The sequence below is a fragment of the Chroicocephalus ridibundus genome, chromosome 7 (assembly GCF_963924245.1).
Source record: "Chroicocephalus ridibundus chromosome 7, bChrRid1.1, whole genome shotgun sequence".
NCBI lineage: Eukaryota > Metazoa > Chordata > Aves > Charadriiformes > Laridae > Chroicocephalus > Chroicocephalus ridibundus.
The window spans coordinates 55,368,917-55,388,903 of NC_086290.1; the positions used below are offsets into that span (position 1 = coordinate 55,368,917).

Consider the following 19,987-nt stretch of genomic DNA (forward strand, 5'->3'; position numbering starts at 1 on the left):
ACTGAGTTTGAGATTTTAATCACCCCTGTCAGGAAATGCTGAGTTAAGGTTCCCACAGTAGTTATTGCCTGCTGCCTGTGCTCTGCAGTAGATACTTCCTTGTGTTATCACGCAGCGTGCATGCACTAATAAAGATTACTCCATAGCTGCAGCTAAGATTAGGGAAGAGAGTTTTTCCCTTGGCACAACAGTAATTGAATAATACTTCTCTCCAGATGTCTGAATACTTTAGCATCATTAAAGAATTAAGTCTGCTAGCCTCTTTGCAAGAGGTCAGTCTTGTAGAGCCATCAAAAGTTTGGTAGGGCCACCCAAAAAGCTCTCAGGGAAGCTAGAGGCCGGTGTCAAGATGTGCTGTCTCAGCTTTCTGCATTGGCTGCAGGAACCTTCCCGTTTTCCCCCAGCTTCCTGGTTAGGGACGGAAGTGTTGCGTTTCCCTGGTGCTAGGTGCCCGTGGAGCAACAACCCCTTTGCAACATCAGAGAAACTGCGGTGGAATCATTATCTCTGAAGTTCAGAGCAGGTTTTAACCTCCATTTCTTTACACAGGCTTTCTTCTCAGCAGCAGGGGGCATGGACAGTGCATCAGGGTTTCCACAAGTGAGCAGTGAATACTACCAGTAGGTTTACCAAAACCAAGAAGACAAAGTTCTTTCATACGCTGAACGTAGAAGGTTTCTTACTTTTGTGTTTCTTCTTTATTGCCTGCTGTGCTCTTCTTTGGGAACTTATTGTATGTTGAGGTGTCACTCTGTGCTGGTAATGGGTGTCAGTACCAGGGGCCCGAGCGGCGATGTTGGAGCTGTGAGCAGCGGGCATCTTTGGGCGCTTTTTTGTATTTTGTATTTGGCTGCTGGTTTGTATCGTCTTTCAGACGAGTAGCGGGTCTCTTGAACCTCTTCATCTCCTTCCATCTCCCAAGTTGTAGAAAATCAGATGAGTGCCACGCACGCAGGGAGATGGTCCTCTGCAGCTGGATGGGCCTCTGCGCTGCCTTCTCAAAGCAGTGGAGGCAGTGAGAGCTGTCCTGCTTTTTCCCCTCTAGGTCGGGATTCGGGCCTGGTTGGGGCCATCTTCACATTGCTCTGATTTGTGTCTTTGTGAGATGAAGCATCTCCAAGGATTTTCACCTTCCGTTTTTCTCAGCTCTTCTTGCCTGCTTGGTTTTATTTCTGGCTTTTCCTGCCTCACCTGTGCACCGTGATGCTGCCTCCACTTACCCTTCTGCAGCCCAGCTGTGGTCCAAGGCTGGAGAAGGCACTTTTGGGCTGCCTCAACAGAGGCCATGTGTTTTTAGCGAAGAGGGTCACTGTCCTTGTCAGCTCCTGCACATTTCACATCCGTTTTTCCTTTTGCATTGGTTCCTCTTGGGCAGCAGCTGCTGGGATGGCTGGGCTGGCTCCTTCTCCTGGCTGGTTTCAGGCAGTGGAGTTTTTCCTCTGGGAGAGCTGTCTCTGGGGCTCTGCGTCTGGAGAGGGGCGCTTCTAGGGGGCGGCAGGACAAAAACCTCACGTTAGTAGCAATTTTGGTGGGGGTTTCTTGGCCGTTTTGCTCCATCAGCCTGTCCTCTGCTTGGGCCAGTTGCACCTGGGGGCGGTGGTGACCGATGTTCAGAGGTTGGGGTTGCCTTTTTGTCACTCCCTGTGGTCCTCGGGGCGTCTGGTTTGTTAAAAGGCTGCGGTGGTGTGAGCAGAGCGTCTGTGAGCGTGGCCCAACTCTGCTGGCGTTGAATACACCACAGAGGCATACCTGTTCACTCGGAGCGGCTCCCTCACCCTCGGCTCTTTTCCTGCCTTGTGACTCTTTTCCATTACACATGACTAAATGTAAGTGACAGGCAAAATTGGAAATGATGTTTCCCTATAGCGATGGCTGTTCTTCCCTACGGATGCGTGGATAAAAGGCTGCTTGGGAAACTCAATTGTTTTTGGAGTGTCTGCCCCTGAGTCTGCTGCCGGGCTGGTGGGAGCATTTTTCTGACTGCCAGCGTGGCTGGGTGGCTCTTCTCAGGACAGTGGAAGATGAGGCTTGATCTTTTCTCTTCCGTGCAGGCTCTTAACAAATAATCCGTACCGGATGAAGTACAGGGCTCCCTCGTTTACTACCTCCATCTCATCAGGTGGGTAGAGTGTTCAAAATGGTCCTTTTTTAGGAGTCTCTAATCTGGAAAATAGGTCCGGGCAGCCGAGGCTGCGCTGCTGGTTTAGATGGGCAGTATGAAAGTGCAGGCATGCCTGCCTTCTCCCTGCTGCTGGGACGTGACTCCCCAGAAAGGTAACCCTGCAGGCTGCACACGATGCCCTGGAAGCCTGTGCTGACTTTTGCTGGCTTTCGGGGCTTTTTTCACCCAACGCTATATGCCTGAGCAGAGAGTGGAGGGAACGGAAACCGCTATTGGAGATGCCCGGCAGGCTTTTCTGCTGAAGCCATTTCTCACGCCTGTTAAACATCTGAGCCACACCAGAGCCGTGACGTAGGTGTGTCCCCAAAGGGAGGGGACACAGAAGGGAGTGTCCCCTCGGGTTTTTCTCAGCGCACGAGCCGGCAGCGGGATATACACAAGGTCTCGCAGCGAGGCCTTGGATCAGGCTGCCATCAGCACCTTGGTACAGGAAGGCGGCTTGTGTTAAGCCAGGAAGTTTATCTCCTCTACGGTTAAGTGCTCTTTAGTATTTGACGCGAGTGATCCCGTCTGTGGTGTGTTGCGTTATGGCCTGCCCTTGCTGTTAAGGGAAGGCAGTGCTTCCCCTCCAGCCTGCTGCTTGTATTTGATCCGCACCTTTGCAACGCTGCGAGCCTCTGCCGAGCCTCCCCTGCGGCACAAAAACCAGCAGAGGAGCTCTCTGGGGTGGGAATCATAGGCATCAGTAATCAGTTAGGGGCGGCACCTCCTTATTTCTGTCCTTTCTCCACCACACAGATGAAAAAGCAGCAGGAGGTGTTGCATCCTTGATTTTTGTGTCCAAAGCGGGACTTGAGGGGGAGAAACCTGGAGTTCCCTCTGTCCCGCCCAGGCAGTCTCTCCTTCCCTCGCTCCTGCGAGCTTGCAGGAAGCTGTTGGCTTTGGTTACTCATTCGTGGAGGTCAGGACCAGGTCTGGGTTTTTTTTTTTCCTTTGTGTTTAGGAAACGGTTTACAAACTGTTTTGAGCATGGGGGAGCTGGTGGCGTGTGAAAGAGCCTTCTCAGCCTCTTCACGGCTGGACTCGTGTTAATTCTCTGCCCTACCTCCTTTTCTGTAATCTCTTTCTCGGTTGGCAGCGTGAGTATTTCGGAGTGCTTTCCCCAGCCTGCAACCCCTCCGCCTCCTAATGTGACCTCGGTCACCAAACCACCTTGGGGCTTTATTTTTACTCTAGCCGTTTGGTTTCGCGTGGTAAGGTTGGTTTCTTTCCCCTAGCAGTGAGAAGACTTCTCTGCGGAGGAAGTAAAAGAGTGCCAGGCTGCAGTTGAAACTGGTTAAACACTAAAACCACACTTCTAGCCTCTCTGGGTTTGAGACGTGACATTCAGCCATGCAGCTTAGCACTGGCTGGTTTTGCCTGCCAGTTGTGCACCCTCCCTGCACTTTTTGTAATAAACTCTGTTTTTTTACTTTAAAATGCTGATAAAAAAACCTTCTCCGCTGCAGTTCCTGCGTTAGCAATCCAACCAGAAACGCTGATGCACCTCGTCCGAGCTCGTGATCGTCTGTGGATGCTCAGTGCTGCTCCGCTAAAGCTCCCGGAGCTCGGCAGAGCTCGCAGAGCCTGGTTACTGATTTAGCCTGTGCACGCATGTCGTGTAGAACCCACATGTTGCTTTCCAGCGCAACTTGACCTTTTGTCACTACCCAGAAAGTGAAGGCTAAGCTATCGGTAAGAGTTTCCAGAAGTTGGTGTTGATCTTTTTGTTTTTTGGTTTGTTTTTTTTTTCCTTTTCTTTTCTTTTTAGACCATGTCAGTGGTTTTATTTAACTGCGAAGAACAAGGCAGGGACTAATGTTACTCGAATGGGAGAGACACCGACAATGTTCTCCTTCCGGTAACAGGCATCTGGTGCTAATGTGTGTAGAAGTATCGTGGTGGATCAGAGGTGGGAGCGCTACAAGGACATGAATGACTTATGCCTGCGCGAGGGGCTCTGCTATATCCCAGTGCTCAGAGAGGCTGCGGTGAGGGGGGGCGAGACTTCAAGTTCCAACAAGCTTCTCATACTCTAAAACCAAGTACAATCATCCAGAAACCGCCTTTCCCTGTCAGTCACTCTTTCCTCATTTCCTCTCCTGCTGGTGCTGATCAGCCAGGGATTTGTGTGTAACCAAACCCCCTCCTGCTGCTGCACATTAGTCCTTTCTCGTGGCAGCGGATTTGATGATCCAGGCACTGCAGGGTGATTTGGGGAGGGCGAGTTCGCGCTTCACACGAGAATACTGCCAGAATTGGCAGTAGAGGTAAAGGAAGTAAAATGCCTAATAGCAGGGCTGGGAAATTTCCCCCAGAGCAGGGTGAAGGCTGGAGACAGTGATTTCTCTTGAGCGTTTTTTTGGTTTTTTTTTTTTCGGTTATTCTAACCTTGATCTTTGTCTGAAGTTGGCCCACGCCAACTTTTTCTGCTGTCTGTTGTACGCTTTTTGGGATGGGCATCTCATTTTCCACAGCCAGACCTTTTAATTCTGGCACGGGGGAGCGCTTGTTTCTCTTTAGTGTTGAATGAGCCATTTCCAGACGGGCTTCGTATCCACTGTGGAGGTGGGTATTAGGAAAGAAACTTCCTTCCGGAGGATCAGGGAGTGGAACCTGCTGGAATCTGTGTCATTTCCTCTGTCCTTGGCTCTACTCTTCCTCCCCAGCAGATTTCATTGCTGCGTGATTCAAAGCGGAGAGGGAGATGCCTTCGTGCCCTGCGATACACTGCTCAGGTAGAAGTGAAGGCTCCAGAAATACTCTGGGAATGCGGCTGAGCGGACAACTACCTCCAGGTAGTGGGAGCCTGGGCACAGGCTGGCTGTGAGCGGCTGCCGTTATTCCTGCCGGTGAGCAGGGCTGGGAGAGCGGGAGCGTGAGGATTGCGTGCGATAATGCTGTCATCCTCCTGGAAGCTCCGTCTCCGCTCAGCCTGTTGTCCAAATGTCTTCTCTGTTGGCCTAACTCCATCCTAAGCCTTTCAGGGTTAGATCTCTTCCGTCTTCACCTTGCGTAATTTCTCATATTATCTCTCTCCTTCGTGCTTTAACCCCACCAATAATCTACTCCGGAGTAGTGAAGAAGGCTGACAACACCCTGAGCTACATCGACAGGAGATCTCTTATGACCAGAACTCATCACACGGTTCTTGGTGTCGGTTTTCTATTGCAGGAAGGGAATGCTGTTTACTCCTGGCAAACAGCGTGTGTTTGAATATGAGCTGCTTTTTGCTGGTTGGAGCTGCTTCAGCGCACAGCGCGTGGCCTCCTCCTTTACCTGCTGGACAAAGAACGGCTCTGCCTGGGTCATCTCCCTGTCGGTGCTTAACCAGATGCAGCCTTGAAGAGCTGAGCTCGTATCCTGAACGACCTGCAGCACCAGAGCCAATTTGTGAAAAGTTTTGTGTTGAAAGTTAACTTGATATCTCAGCTGAGGACTCTCTGGCATGTTTGCATAGATTCGTAGAGTTTATGGCCAGCAGGGACCATTAGATCATCTAGTCTGATCTCCTGTATATCGCAGGTCCTTAAATTTCACCCTGCTACTCCTGTATGAAGCCAAATAACTTGTCTTTGGCTAAAGCAAAACTTCCAGAAAGACATCCAGCCTTGAGAATCCACCCTTTTCCTGGGGAGTTCATTCCAGTGATAATTGCGCTGGTTCTGAAACACTTATACCTTATTTCCAGAGTAAACGTTTCCAGTTTGTTCTTGTGCTTTGCTGTTCTGCGAGTGTAAAGAGCCCTTAAGTACCATGGAGGCGCTTCGCGCCCTGCGATCAAATCGCCTCCCGGTCTTTTTTGATACACTAAACAGATTGAGCTGTTTAAGTTTTTCACTGCGAGACATCATTTCTAGCCTTTGAATCACTTTTTATGGCTGGTTTTTTGGATCCTTCCCAATTTTTTCAGCATCCTTTTTTTTTAAAAAAAAAAAAAGAAAGAAAGAAATAAAAATAAGGGCGCTAGAACTGGACGTGGTATTTCAGTGTCAGCGTCGCCAGTGCCGTATATAGATGTAACTGTGCTGTCCGGTGCCTGCTTGTACGTCTAAGGGATGCGTTAACCCTTTTTACCGGACACTGCGTTGGGAAGTAAGCCGCTGTAGTCCCTAGAGCCTTTCGGGAGAAGCTGCCTCGGGCACGGTCACCCGCAGACTTAATTTTACGCGATCCCAGATGCGTAACGTGACGTTTGATGCTGGAAACCCCCAGATTTTGAAGCGATCGTGATAAGCCTGTGTGAGCGCGCTGTAGCCATCGTTACCTGAAGCTCCGTTCGCCTTTGTGTCGCAGGCAGTTTGGCAGCAGAATTTGCTTTCGGTTCGTCGATTTAAAAACGTTGCTAGTGAGTCCCTACCGACCTCTTTCCGTCCGCTTTAGCGAGGGTCTCTGAAGGCTGCTGCTTTTTAAGAGGTTACTTAATCAGGTTTTAATCTATGTAATGGTAATATTTTTATCAAGAATGTTATGTATTACTAATTTATAGAAACCGAACTTAGACACAAATTTGGTTGAAAAGGAAATAACGTGCGTATAAATATTCTCTTTGACCTGTTTTCCTTAAATTGAAAGTTCCACTAGTAAATCCGTTATTAAGTAATGTTAAATTTATTTCTAGGTCAGATGTTTGTTTCATTGCCAGTGAAGTTACCGCTGCTTGATTTTTTTTGATTACCAAAGCGTGCAATTTTCTTGCTTGTGTCTCTCGTCTCACCGGCTCCCTTCAGCGATGAAGGGAAAAATCAAAAGCTCATTGGTTTTACTGGGGGGACTTCAGCTCTGATAGACTGCAACTCTTATAGCCATGAGATGTGTCCTGGAGCTGCTGCAGCCCAAAAAATCAGGAAGCTGCAGGAATGTCTCAAGGTCTCTTTACCTGGAAATGAATTTTTCTATGCCTCAAGGCCACAATACATCAGGGTTCCCTCTTTCTTCCATGTCGTAGCAAATTGGATTTTACCTTCGTGCGGTGTCTCAGGTTAAGCATCAGGATTCTCACTGGAATTGCTTCTAATGCTACAGAAATGAATCCGTTTCAGGGCAGGACGTTGCAGCTGTTAAACAGAAACCTGCACTAGGACACGTGGCAAGAAGCGGCTGAGGTGGGCTCAGTATCCATTTGTGGTTGCAGGTGGTGTATGAAAAGGAATGATTATGGTAATTAGCCCAGCTGGAATTTGCCCACATCTCTGTGGGTATCTTGTAAATACTGTAAAAATGCCAGACGATCTTACTAGCCCTTTTGTCTTGCCTCCTTTATGTAGGTAGCCATTTGTCCAAAGCACTTGCCACTAGCGCTTTGTTGCGATTGCACCTGTAGCAGCAAAAACCTCCTCCTGGTTTCTCGCCAGTCGAGCCCCCTGCAGCGTCTTGGGTTTTTCGGGAAGCTCTGTGTCAGCGCTCGGTGCTATTTCAGTGAGATACTGCCGTGGAAAACACCAGGCAGAGCTGTGCCCTGCGCCTTTGGGATGGCGTTGGATAAAGGCTCAGGCTCGTATCTGTCAGGCCGTCTCCGGGGGAGGTAGTGGTCTCGCTGCTGCCCTTGGGCTGGGTGGTGCAAAGCTCTGAAGGAGCTGCCTGCGGAAGAGAGGGATAATCTTAATAGTTAACATGGTATATCTAGCCCTTGAGCTAGGAGTGAGAATACGGCATGATTTGGGTGCCTGGATGTTATTTCACGCAGTTCTCAGCAAGGAAGCTGTGCCTGGAAAAGCCTGGCTGCCCAAGAAACCCTGAAAATATCTGGGATGAGTGTGGTACGTGTTTTGGAGCGGAGCTATGTGGCTCTGTGGTCTGTATCTCAACCCCTTGTCACCGAGGAGACCCCTAGACTCAGGAGAACGTCCCGCTGTGCTCCAGTCCCTTCCACTCCGGTGGAGACGGCGCATTTGTTACAGGCAGTTTTGCATCTGGTCTCTTGATTAATGGACTTGTCTTTTGCAGCCTATTTTGACTCTGACACCACTTTCTGCTCCACAGATGCTTTGCTGATGTTGAAGAAAGTTTGCCTCGCTTGATAAAGACCAGATCCTGAAATTTACTTCCAAACCTGAAGTAACAATTTTTAACTTGAAATGCTTTTTCCCCAGGAGTCACCGCTCCAGAATCCTTCCCTTATTTGGTGCCTCCTTCACAGCTGGGACTGATGCTCAGGTGCCAAAGCTCTGTGCGCTCCTCGCAGTGAGCCAAATGGGTCCGTGCTGGGTTCGAGCGCGGCGGCTCCGCTTCCCAGCCCGGTTCGTAGCACTCCTTTTCCAGCACCCCCCCGCGGTGGCATTTCCAGTCTTTCCGTGCTGGGGTGGGAGACACCGTTTTCAACCCTTTTTGGTCAGCGCACCGTCTCTTGAGGTTGGGTCTTGCTTTCTTCTTTTCTGGCTCAAGACATGACAAACCTTTGCTGAAGCTGTCTCACCACCTCTGTTCTGCGTGTTGTCAGGATGTACTCCTCGTGGCCTCTCGGTGATTTGAGCTGGCTGTTCCAGGACCGTTGCTATCTCTGCACTTAGCCGCTCCGCGAGAAGTTGTTAGTCACTGTTGATGTCTTCCATGGTAACAAATCCAGTTTGGTTGGCGGTGCAGTGTGTGAATGCTCCCCAAGCAGCAGTGGGCTGCTTCCTCTGGTGAGGTTGCCTCTTCCCAGGTGGATTTAGTCTGTCTGCACATGCTGACTCATGACAGCCGAAACAGCTGTTTTCAGCTTCAGGCACTACTGTGTGCAGGGACCCCTTCTTCTTCTTGGCAGCTGGTTTGTTTTTATAACTAATGCCTTCACTATATGCTCATAACTTCCATATCTGTGATGCCCGCTTTTCAACTGGAAGGGCCAAAATCCATTTTTTGACATAGTTTCGTTGTTGTATAAGCCTTACTTGGTGGGCTCTTCTCAAGCGACCAACTGGGACCAGCCAAATTTGGTTCCCCAGCCCAAGGAGCAAAGCTGCCCTCGAAGGGCAGCGACGTAAGCGCTCAGGGAGCCCTGTCTTCCCTTGGCGTCCTGACATTGGCACAAGGACCGTTTTCAGGAAACCCTTGGAGGGATCCGACCCTCGGACTGCGCAGTGAGCGGGATGAAGGCAAGGAGTTTGCGGGTCTCATGCTAGCACCGTCAGGGTAGCGACCACGCTCGTAGGGCTTTGGGGGAGCGTTCCTCTCTGCCGTGCGACTGCAGAACAGCAGGTGACGGGACTTCCTCCTCCCTGCCCTGAAGCCGGGCCGCTCGGTGGAAGTCACTGTTTCCCTCTCGCCGTGAGAAGCGGCGTTTGACGGGAGGAGCAGGCAGGGCTCCCGGAGACTGAGGGACAGGTGAGTCACTACAGAAAGAGTCATTCAGAGAAAAGCCCAGTCAAAGCAACCCGTGGCCTTAGCGTGAACTCGGAGACGAAAGGTCCAAAGTTAAGTGATGAGCTCATCAAAACCTTGAGGCTGTGAGAGAAGAAGTGGTGAAAGAAGCGTGAGAGGTGCCTTCTTGAGATGCCACAGTGCTGGGGCACACAGGTCTCTGCCTGGGCTTGCTGGGTTCGCGCTTAAGTTGGCAAGAGGTATGAAACATGCATCTTTCCTAGAGGCAGGTATCCTGCTTCCTTTAAATAAAAATCATATATTTGCACGTATCCATGCCCCCATTCAGCACTGGTTCCTGTGGAGTGTCACTGGTTAGTCCTTGGGATTGCGAGTGAAAAGGGCTGAGCGTGAAACTTGCTCTGAGAAGATGGGGGCGAAGCCGAGGTCCTGGGGAGCCCTCCCAGAGCCAGGCGTCTCCGTGGGAACGCTCTGGGCACGTCCCTGCTGGGCGCAGGCGTCACTTTCCATTCAAGGTGGGGAGTTTTGGTACTCCCCCGCTGCCAGTAAAGAGGTGCTGGGATTGCAGGGCGAGCGCTCCCGGGGCTGCGGGTGAACGTGGGCCTTGAGGGGAAAAAAAAATAACCAACAAATTTCTGCCTCAATTTCTTTTTTTCCCCCATGAGCGGCGTGCCAACCAGCATTGCAACAGGCTGCCCAGTAGACACGGGTCAGGGTACGTGATTGCAGCCGGAGCCCCAGCGCTGGTCACGAACCAGCTTCCTACCTGCACGAGCTGCTGCTGGAAAAGAAATACGCTAACATTTTCAAGCTCTTAGTTGCCGTGGTGTCCTAAGGAGGATGGTGGAGAAGCATCTACGTCCAAAATTTGCTGGCAGGGTGAATAAGGGCTTTGCTGTGCTGTCCCAATATTCCCCAGTCTCTTCTGGGTCTCATCTGCAGAGTTAATAAAATGGTGGCAAATAAAGTCGAGTTCCAGTGGAAAGGGCTCTTTAGGGCGGCAGTAAAATAGTGAGTAAGCAAGAACCCCTTGCTGCGGGGGCCAGTTTAATTGGTCTGGTTTGTTTTATGAGACAGGTTTTATGTTTAAACTCGCACATGGCCCAGGAGCGACTCTGCAGCAGGGCATCATTCTCCTGCATGGGTCCTCCGGGAACGCAGCCCGGGTTAATTACACCTAACCGAGCAATCGCACCTCGCCGAGCAGCTGGCATAAGTCATGGCGTGAGCCGAAGGGTTCGGCAAATGAAGGTGGGAGGTAAAGCCAGAGCCGGGACTGCCCGTGATAAGCATCCCCTACAGCCAGCCATGACGGGGAGCGCAGTGCTGCCTGGAGGCACTGGTTGGTGGCCGTCTCGCACCGTCTTGCATGACCGTGGCCGGGCATTGCCACAGCCCTGCCCGGTAACCTCGTCCTCCCTCTGCGCATCTGATCCCCCCCCCCGCCCCGTAAATGGAAGTGGCGTCGCTGACCTTTATAGAGGGGGTTCAAGATATAAAAATTGGCGTGTGAATGGGAGCACAGCGGTGGTGCTCAGGCTGGGTCGCTCCTGGTCAGCATCTCCCCACCTGGTGCTGGGGGCCTGGCTTTCCTCACCGCGCTGAGGCTGTGCAGGCGCGTGGGTGCGAGAGGAAAAGCCTCTTGCTGTGGAGAAGGTAAGAGCCAGGCCAGTCCTCTCCTAGCGTGACACAGCCACCTCCAGGGCCAGGCAAAGTGACTGCTTACCCACCCGCAGCCTCCTTCAAAGCCCTTTAGATAAGGACTGGGAAAGCCCGGAGCTCTGCTGAGCTAGCAGAGGTGGCTTAGAGCTGCAGTAAGTAATTATTCAAGTCAGGTTTTGGTGTTACTGGAGCTAAGGAGGGCAGGAAGCTGCCTTCACAGCGTGCGCTCCAGCCAGCTCCCCCTCTGTCCCCTTAGCCCCGTGTTGCTCTGGTAGTTCGATGGCGGCATCGCTGCTGCAGGCTTTCAGGGGCTTTTCTGATGCGTCTGATCGCCAGCTCCCTCTCTGTGATTGCTTAAGGCTGGGGTTAAACAAAGGGGTGCAGCGTCACCCCCATGCCCCCACGCTTCTGAAAGCTGCTCCTGGCAGGGCACAAACAAATGCTGCTGGGCTCGCTGCGTTGGCTTCTCTGCGGAAAAGCACTGGGGAGGAGGACAGTCCGCTCCCTCTCCGCGTTGACCAGAGGCTGCTCAGCCTCTGCCGCAGTTGTGGAGCACTGAACAAGTTGCTTCTGTTGGTTGGTTGGGTTTTTTTGTTTGGGTTTTTTTTTTTTTTTTTCCCCCCCCGTTGGTGGGAAACGCTGGTGGGAAGGGCTGCCCTTGAGGGGGGGCTCCTTTTGCGTGAGCCCTTTGGCTTTGCTCCGCTTCGGGCTCACGGGGTGCGATGGAGGAACCCTTTAGCCAAGAGCTGACCCGCAGGCAGTCGGAGCTGCCCGGGGCCGGTGCCCGCTGGGCTGGTGGCCCTGCGAGGGAGCCCAGGACCCGGCAGAGGGTGCTGTGTCTCCATCGCCTCTCCCTGCTCCAGCTCCAGCTGTTTGGCACTTGCCCGTGCCTGTGTGCATGATGTTTGTAAGAGTTTGGGCATGTCCATTTGGTTCCCATCTCCAGTGCCACCCCCGGCATCCAGGCCAGGTTCTTCTGTCACTGGGGACATTCTTAATTCACAGGAAATAGGAGAGAGTTTAATTGTTTTCTCCTCTCTCTCTTTTTTTTTTTTTCCCATGCAGCTGAACAAAAGGTTCATCCTCAGTTTTCTCCATGCCCATGGGAAGCTGTTTACCAGGATTGGGTAAGTGTGCAGGATGTTTATTTTATTTTCCTACATTACAAGTCTTTTTGGAATTTAATATTGTTAGCAACTAAGCTGTGTTTGGAGCTGAGGGCACAGGGTGTGAATTCTTGCAGGCCTAGCCTCCTGGTTCTTATTCTCCTTACCCGCCCTCCGATCCACACTGGTTATTGTTTGGGCTTTTTCTTCCCCCACCTCAAGGTCTGGTCCTGCCTGTGCTCCGGGACCCTCTGGCAGAGGCCGATACTCACACAGGAAGGACTAATGGCTGTTTTCTCTCTCTCCCACCACCTAACCCTGCCCTGTATCCCTTAATTTCTGGTTTTACCCCCCTCTCTCCCACTGCCCCCCTCCTTCACCAGCGGAGAGGTGGCTCTGGGGGGCTCTCGGTGGCGGTGCCCGCAAGGAGCGCAAAGCCATCGAGGCAGAATCAGGCGGTGGCTGAAAGCCGCCGTCCAGAGCGTGTCAAGACAAGTCTTGCCCTTCGTCTCCTCGCTGCCGTTTCAGTGAAAGCCTCGTAACTGAGAGCTGCCACGGCTGTGGGAATGGGTTTATACAAAGTGCCCTTGGCAATGTCTGTCAAAAACTGGTTTCAAGTAATTGAACAGCTACCCTTGAAGCAAAGCAAGCCTGATACAGGTCTGGGCTGAGATCCCAGCCTGAGGGACGTCCTTCTGACCCAGAGAGCAAAGCTCAGCCTCGCAGCCCAGGGGCTTCCCACGGAGATGTCCCACCTCCAGATCTGGGCTGGCCCTTGCTCTCGGGTGATGCGTCGACTGTTGTGGTGAGGCCTCACGTGGGTTCAGGTGGTCTCCAGCAACGGTGGTCTCTGCTTGAGCCTGCCAGTGCCTCGTAAGCAGATGTAGTTTCATGAGCTCTGTTGGCTCCTTCAGTCTCTTGTGGAAATAAGGGCTGAGGGACCTTTTTCAGGCCACTAAAGTGAAGGTAGTGTGAACGCAAAGTGGCATCTTTTCCCTACTGTTGGTTTTTTGACTCAGATGCACGGTTCCCTGCCTCTGTCTGGGGATGTCCCCTTTCCCTCCTGGAGCGGGGAAGCACAGCAGTGCGGGACACGCCGACCCTGCCAAGCAGCCTCAGCGCTTGCTCCATCCAACGCGCTCTTTGGGGTGGCCAGTCAGGAGCTTGACTTTGGACCCTTCGTAAAGCAATGGGAAGTAGAAGCTGTGCTGGCCAATTTGTCGAAGCTCTGATTGTCTGAGGGCAAGGAGGAGAGCAATCCGCTCGCCGCCAGCGCTGTTGATCTCTCCCTGAGTCACAAGGCACTGATTATCTGCTTGCGGGCAGCAGGCTGGCCTGCAGCGAGGAGGCAGAACTGGATGTCCTCCTGCCCGCAGCAAAGAGGAGGAAAGCTGCAAGAGCCCGTGGAAGGTTTGGTAACGGCAGCGTGTCTGCGCCGGAGGGCAGAGCATCCGGGGAGCTGCTGGTCCTCGGCCCTGTGGGGCCGTGCTCGCGGCCCAGCTCCGGTTGAACGCGTGCCAGCAGGGGGATTAATGGGGATGTTGCAGAGATTGCTTGCACATTTGGCTCCTGAGACCTTTGTGAAATTAAGATGCAGGGTTTGAGGCGGTTGCTTCCCAGGGCAGTCATTTAGAAAACCCAAGTATGTTTAATGGTACAATATCCCCTGAAGTACTTAGAAGGGAACTAGAAAGTAATACCATGACACAGGAAGAGAAAATCGTCCAGCCCTGCTAAACAGCTTCCGCGCTTAAAATAGGTAAAAGGTGAGGAATAGTTGAGTCCTCTTTGGGCAGGATCTTCAGTGATTTATCTGTAAAAGGTATGGAAAAGATGATGTTGCCCTAATTGGACTCTTTTGCTCCTAAAACCACAGGTAAGCCATTTATTAAAAGCTTCCGCTCTGCTCCTGACCTGCTGGTTCTGAGCTCAGTGGGGTTACTGCATGCCGTTCCAGATGTGCTGCGGTATCAAAGCACAGCTGGCGGGGCTGAGGAAGCCCTCGCTCCTTCTTGTTGTTGTTCCATGGCAATAATCTTCCATCTCCGCACTAACAATCCATCCTGCAAAGGGCTCCTCCATCCCCAGTGTCCTGTCTGCCCTAGGAGGATGTTGCTGGAGATGCTGGATGTGGTCTGAGATTTCTCAAAATTAGGAAGTCTTTAGAAGCAATCAGTTTGCTCTAATTCCCTGGCTGTGCCCCAAACCCAGGGAAGTTGCCTCTTCCAGGGGGAGCAGTGCTTTTGAACCGGCAGAGCTGCTCCGTTCTGCACAGCTACAAAGTACAAGGGGTGTGTTTGTTACAGCCCGTGTTTTTGGGAAGGTAGGAGAGACTTTGAACTGCTCCAGCAAACAGTGCCCGGGGAGAGGGTGCCCCTGCTGCTAGGCAGAACCGGTTGTTGAAAGGCATCCGTGAAATATGGTTAAGAAGAAAGCCATTTCTGTCTTTAAAAATAGAGCCTATTGCTGTCCTGAAAGTCTGTTGGGGAAGCCCAGCAGAATTGCCCATGTGGGTTACCAGAAGTGGCTTGCTAATCCAGCCTGCAGCGTGCTGATATCGCAAGATCTGAATCTCTCGGGGGAAGATAGAGGAAATTGCTATGGAGGCCCCTGAGGTTGCCTGCCCTGGCTCCAGATGCCTCACCCCCTGCGGATTTTGGCTCCCTGGCTCCCGTGTGGGTACAGTAGTACAATGTCACTGATAACTGGAGCGGGCACTTGCTGCGAAACAGATATTTGTTCTTGCTGGGTCTGGCTTTTTCTAGCGTAGGAGCAAGAAGTAACACAGCGAGCTCAGCAGAAGAGGCAATGGGACAGGAGGACCTCCCTTCCCTCTCCCCCCGCCCCCCCCCCCCCCAGTAGTTGGAAACTATTTTTGGCAGATTCTTGGTTATAAAGTTGTCTTCATGGGATACCAGGGTGAGGACTTTCTTTGGGAGGGCTGTTGTGGGCAACCATGTCTCGGTCATTTTTGTGAACTGACTGTGCTCTTCATTGCTGTCAGTTCGGTTTTTGACCCCACTTCAGCTGGGTGGTTGCTGAGGATCCGACAGCCCTGATAAGTAACCTCAGCTAATTCCCTCGGTGATGCCAGATGAAGAGTCGGATAAACGTGTCAGATTTCCGTGGGCGCTTGTGAGCGGTGTTGAAAGCGCACCCCCTCCCCGGCCGTGGCACTGTAGCCACTGGCTGCTGTGTCCTGATGAGCGACAGCAGCCCTGTGCGCTGCAGGGACCAGCTCCAGCTTTAACGCTTCCAGCAGCTAGACGAGACCAGTCGTTAGTCTGCCAGTCCCTGTCCTGTGGGCCTCTAAGTGATGAAGTTTTAGGGGCTCAATCACAGTGCCGGGGAGTGTGTAGCCTGGGGGGACGGGGCTTGGTGCCATGGGATCCGATCCTGCACCATTCCTCTGGAGGAAGCACGCTCTGGCCAACATTCAATGCACTGGAATTGCCACATCCGCAATGTGGCACCAGTGTGTGCAGTTTGCTGTAGCCTGGGTTTCTCGGGAGTCCCATGGGCTGCTCCTGGTCCAAGTGAGCTGCTGGCCCCTTGGCACCCCTCCCAGATTGGTAGAAGTCAGTAGAAAAAAATGGTTGGTCAGAAATGACTCATAAAGGCCGTGTTTTCCTGCCAAAGGAATGCTGCCTGTCGGTCACAGAGCAATCCCTCGCCACCCTCTCTAAGGAAGGCTTCAGCTGCCTCTGTCGCAGCCTGCACCTTCATTCCCCACAGGAGACGGCACCCCAGGGGGTCCCCCCTCCCCAGGAGAGGTGACACTGAATGAGCTGTGCCAACTGACCGCCCTGCGCCCCGGGGGCACAGCCTGCGCTCTACAGACTCTCTCTCTGTCTGCAGGATGGAGACTTTCCCTGCGGTGGCCGAGGAGGTCCTGAGGGAGTTCCAGGTCCTGCTGCAGCACAGCCCCCCTCCCATCGGAAGCACCCGCATGCTCCAGCTTGTGGCAATCAACATGTTTGCAGTGTACAACTCCCAGCCCAAAGGTACCACGTGCTGCTTTAGGGGAAGCGGGCTGGGGATCAGCCGCTCTCTGTATGGCCGAGTTGCTCACGGAGGAGGGTGGGGGGGACTCATCCGCTGAAGACTGACGGGGACGCGGAGCGGTGGTTGGATGCGTGGGGGTGTCGGCATGTGTAGGGACAGCAAAGGGACCTTGGTGGAGCTGGCAGAGGCACCTGAGGAGTGAGGCGGCATCACATCTCCCTGGAGCCCGAGTCATGACGCACAGAAGGAAGGCACTGCTTTACGGCTCTGCGTTTCCAGCATTTAGCTTGGGCCTTGCTCAGTGCCCACGCGGGCACCGGAAGGGCTGGGAGCATCTTGGAGGCCTTGGCTTTTGGGAGAGTGGCGTTGCCTGTGACCACTTGTGTCTGTGCAGGCAGCTGGGTGATGTGAAAGCCCAGGCTGGAGGCTATTCCCCATATTAAGACACCTAGAGATCTAGTATTACTCATCCTCCTCCTCCTCTCCTCCATCCACCCAGGAGGCTGTAAGTGCTCTCTGCCATTGCCGGGTTTAACGTGCCGCTCAGCAGAGATGCCACCAAACCAGAGCGTCCTCTGCTGAGTTTGAAATGGTGCTTCCAGGGGACGTGCTTTCCCTGTGGCCCCCCAACACGCACGGTGGCAGGTGCCCAGATCTGCCTGAGCCGCCCGTTTGGGAGCAGGGATGGGCCTGAACTCTCTGGGTGGGAGGAAGCAGCGTTTCGCATGCCAATGGCTTGGGATTTAGATCCCAAAGATGAAGGCCTCCAGCTGATGTATTTCAGTCAAAGCCACCATGTGGGCGATCAGGCTGAGCCCCAGAGAGCTGCTGCTGGAAGATGTCTCCCTCCTGAGCCAGCTGGCTACTTGTCATGCCGGTGGTTAGTGGCCGAGGTCAGCTGATGGAGCGAAACGGCGTCGGCCGGAGGGCTGGGAAGCGGCTCCCGTGTGCCGTGCCTGCTGCCTGGCCAGCCTCGCAGGCACCCTCCTCTCCCGGGGGAAGCCCTGGGGGAACTGGAAATGTCAGTCCTGCTGGCGGGGCAGCCTTGCCCTCCCGCCTGCTAGATGCCAACCAGCGACGGTGTGTTTATCTTTGAGCTGCAAAGTACTTCACGATTATGAGCAAATGCCTCTGCGCAGCCCCCCGGTAGGTATATTAATAGCGGTGTCTGTGCCGCAGACGGGAGCTGGTGGTAAAGAGAGGAAGAGATTTGTCTGGGCTGTACGGCAAGCCCCTGTGGCAGAGCTGGAAGCGATCCCAGCTCTCAGACCACTGGACTCTGCTCTTCAGTCCGTAGCCGAGTTGCGGATGTGTGTGAGTGACAGAAAGGGAGCGCTTTTTTATCTCCTGTGAAAAATAAGTATTCTTGGAGTTTGCTGCCTCCTGTGTGGGTAACTGCCAGCTGCTCCCAGCTTTCGGATCTCTGGAGAAAGCGAACCCGTTCCTGCTGGGGACTGCAGGCTGCGTGGAGCAGGTGGTGGTGTTCGTGAAATGCCCGCAGGTCGGATGGCACTGCGGCTGCCATCCGATGCCTGGCGCCCCTTGGGGATTTCCCTGAGGGCTCCTTGCTCTGGCAACCCTAAAACATTGCAGGGACTGTTGTTGGCAAAGCAAATCCTGTTGTCAGCGCAAAATGCCCTGGTGATCTCCGAGCGCTCGTGTGCGGAGTGCTGGCACAGCCCGGGTTGGGCTCGGTGCCAACACTGTGATATTGAGAAGAGTTGGGTGCAGAAGCCGGGGGTGGGGGGAGGAAGCAAAGGGCCTGGAGTTTAAAAGGCAAGCAAGAATGTTTGCTGAGTTATTACCAAGTGCCCAGCACGGGCTGAGGGTGTTGGCTCCTTCCCCGGCGTGTGGCTTGCTGTGGGCAGAGGACTGGCTGGAGCATACGGCAGAAACGGCTGTCGGGAAGGTGCGGGTTTCCATTTCCCAGCACATGAGTCACCTCCCCGGGTTGCGGTAGCCGTGGGCAGCGGCGGGAGCGGGTGCGAGGGGGCTGATCCTCCCATGTGGGAGGCCGGGAGGGAGGGCGCAGGGAGCAGTCCCACCCTGCCTCCATCCCCATTGCCAGGAAGCGTTACTGGGGAGCCGCGAGCCGGGCTCGCCGTAGTCGGAGCTTGGCTGCGTCAGCTCCGTTGAGCTGGATCTAACTTTGCCGTTGGACCAAACGACCTCCAGAGATCTCCTCCTACTGAAATCCTTTCTGCAAATCTGGGATGGGAGCGTGTCTGTGTCCTTCCCATCGCAGGGGCCTGTCTGACCTTCAGCTGCGAGCTCTCCGTAGCAGGGGGAGATCCGTGGGTTTGGGGCCGGGGAGGGAGGTCTGTCGGAGAGGCTCTCTTCCCTGCTGGCCGGGGGTAGTTCCCTCCTGGGGTAGCTGCTCCCTCTCTCCCCCGCTGTGTATGTCCAGGTCTCTGGAGTCCCAGCTACTCCTGAGAAACTTGTAAACTTGTTTGCTTGCCCCGTGTCTGGTGTCTAATGAATCCCTCGTGCTGGGATCCAGTGGTGCTAGCAGTTGTGGGGCGGTGTCGCTGGCAAAACAGTCTCGACGTGGGGAACTTTTAGCAAAATTTTATGCCCCTGAACACAAACTTTTAATCACAGATTTGGGTATTGAGGAAAAGGGAACTTGAACAATCAAATGCTTTAATAAACGCTTTTCCTCCTCCTTCCTGGGGCTTACACCAAACACGTATCCTGCCCCATCCCAGTCTCAGCTTCCCCCATTTTTGCTGCAGGTTATGCTCGGTCTGTCCCAATTCCTTCAGTGAGGCAACAGGCAGCACGGGAGATTGGGGACTTGTGCGTAACGGTTTGTATCTGCTGCTCTTCGCTTTGTACTTGTTCTCTTTTGCTGTGATGTGGGTCGGCCCTGGTTCCTCCGGGGTGTCCGTGCCCCAGCACGCGTCCCCCGTATGGCAGTTGTGATGTGTCCTCCTGCACCTCCTGCTAGCGGCTGCCACTCTTCCGTAAATCAATCTGTGCGAGGTCACCGCGTGCTCTTCTGACACGCTGACTTTTTGGGGTGCAGTGGGGTGGTTAAACTGATTTCAGAGCCAGCCAGCTGTGAGAGGCACGTGGTGTTCCGTGGCCTCCTCCCACACAGGTCACTGCTGGCTACCGGGCCCCTGCAGCGTGTGCCCACGGCAGGGCTCGGGTGATTGGGGGCAGAGCCCCACGGTCTGTGCCCAGTGCAGGCAGCGGAGCTGTGCCGGTGCCCCGGGGCTAGCACCAGGCACGCCGGAGCTGGTCTCAGCTGCCTGTGCAGCCGGGCAGCACTGGGAAGACCCTGGGAGATGGATTGGTCTGTTGTTTTTTCTGACAGAGGAAGCCAAAGAATTCCCACATGAAGTGTTTCCCCTGCTGTTCGGCATCAAACGGCGTGTTCCTCCCAGTGAGCCGCTCTCCCCATTGTCCACGGAGGCATGCGGCCAGCAAGGGCCCTTCTGACCTTCTGGCTGCCTCCCGTCAGGAGCATTCAAGGTGTGAAAAAGCTTCTTGGAGACCTCAAACCCATGGGGCAAGGAGGGCCCAGCCAGGGGAGGGAGGCAGAGAGAGATGGGTGCTCTACATGGCAGAGACATTCAGTTGATGGAGCTTTCCACCATGGGACGTAGGTGACTACCAACATTTTGGGCCATCCTGGGCTCCAGCTGGGGTGGGGCCTTTGTGGGGTGGCCCGTTTAACAGTTTGGTAGCCATCTGCACAACCAACTTACAGAGAAGTTTGGATCCCTTTATCCCAACCACAAAC

General features: G+C 53.6%; 1 protein-coding gene across 4 annotated transcripts in view; it reads left to right on the forward strand.

Annotated features, from left to right (window-relative positions):
• Window positions 1-19,987, forward strand: part of SMG6 (SMG6 nonsense mediated mRNA decay factor) — a 119,752-nt gene that overhangs the window by 17,206 nt on the left and 82,559 nt on the right. For all 4 annotated transcript variants that reach the window (XM_063342485.1, XM_063342486.1, XM_063342483.1 and 1 more), the window contains exons 9-10: window positions 12,191-12,252; window positions 16,090-16,235. In XM_063342485.1, coding sequence (XP_063198555.1) covers window positions 12,191-12,252; window positions 16,090-16,235 — 208 coding nt within the window. The remainder of the gene's footprint in view (window positions 1-12,190; window positions 12,253-16,089; window positions 16,236-19,987) is intronic.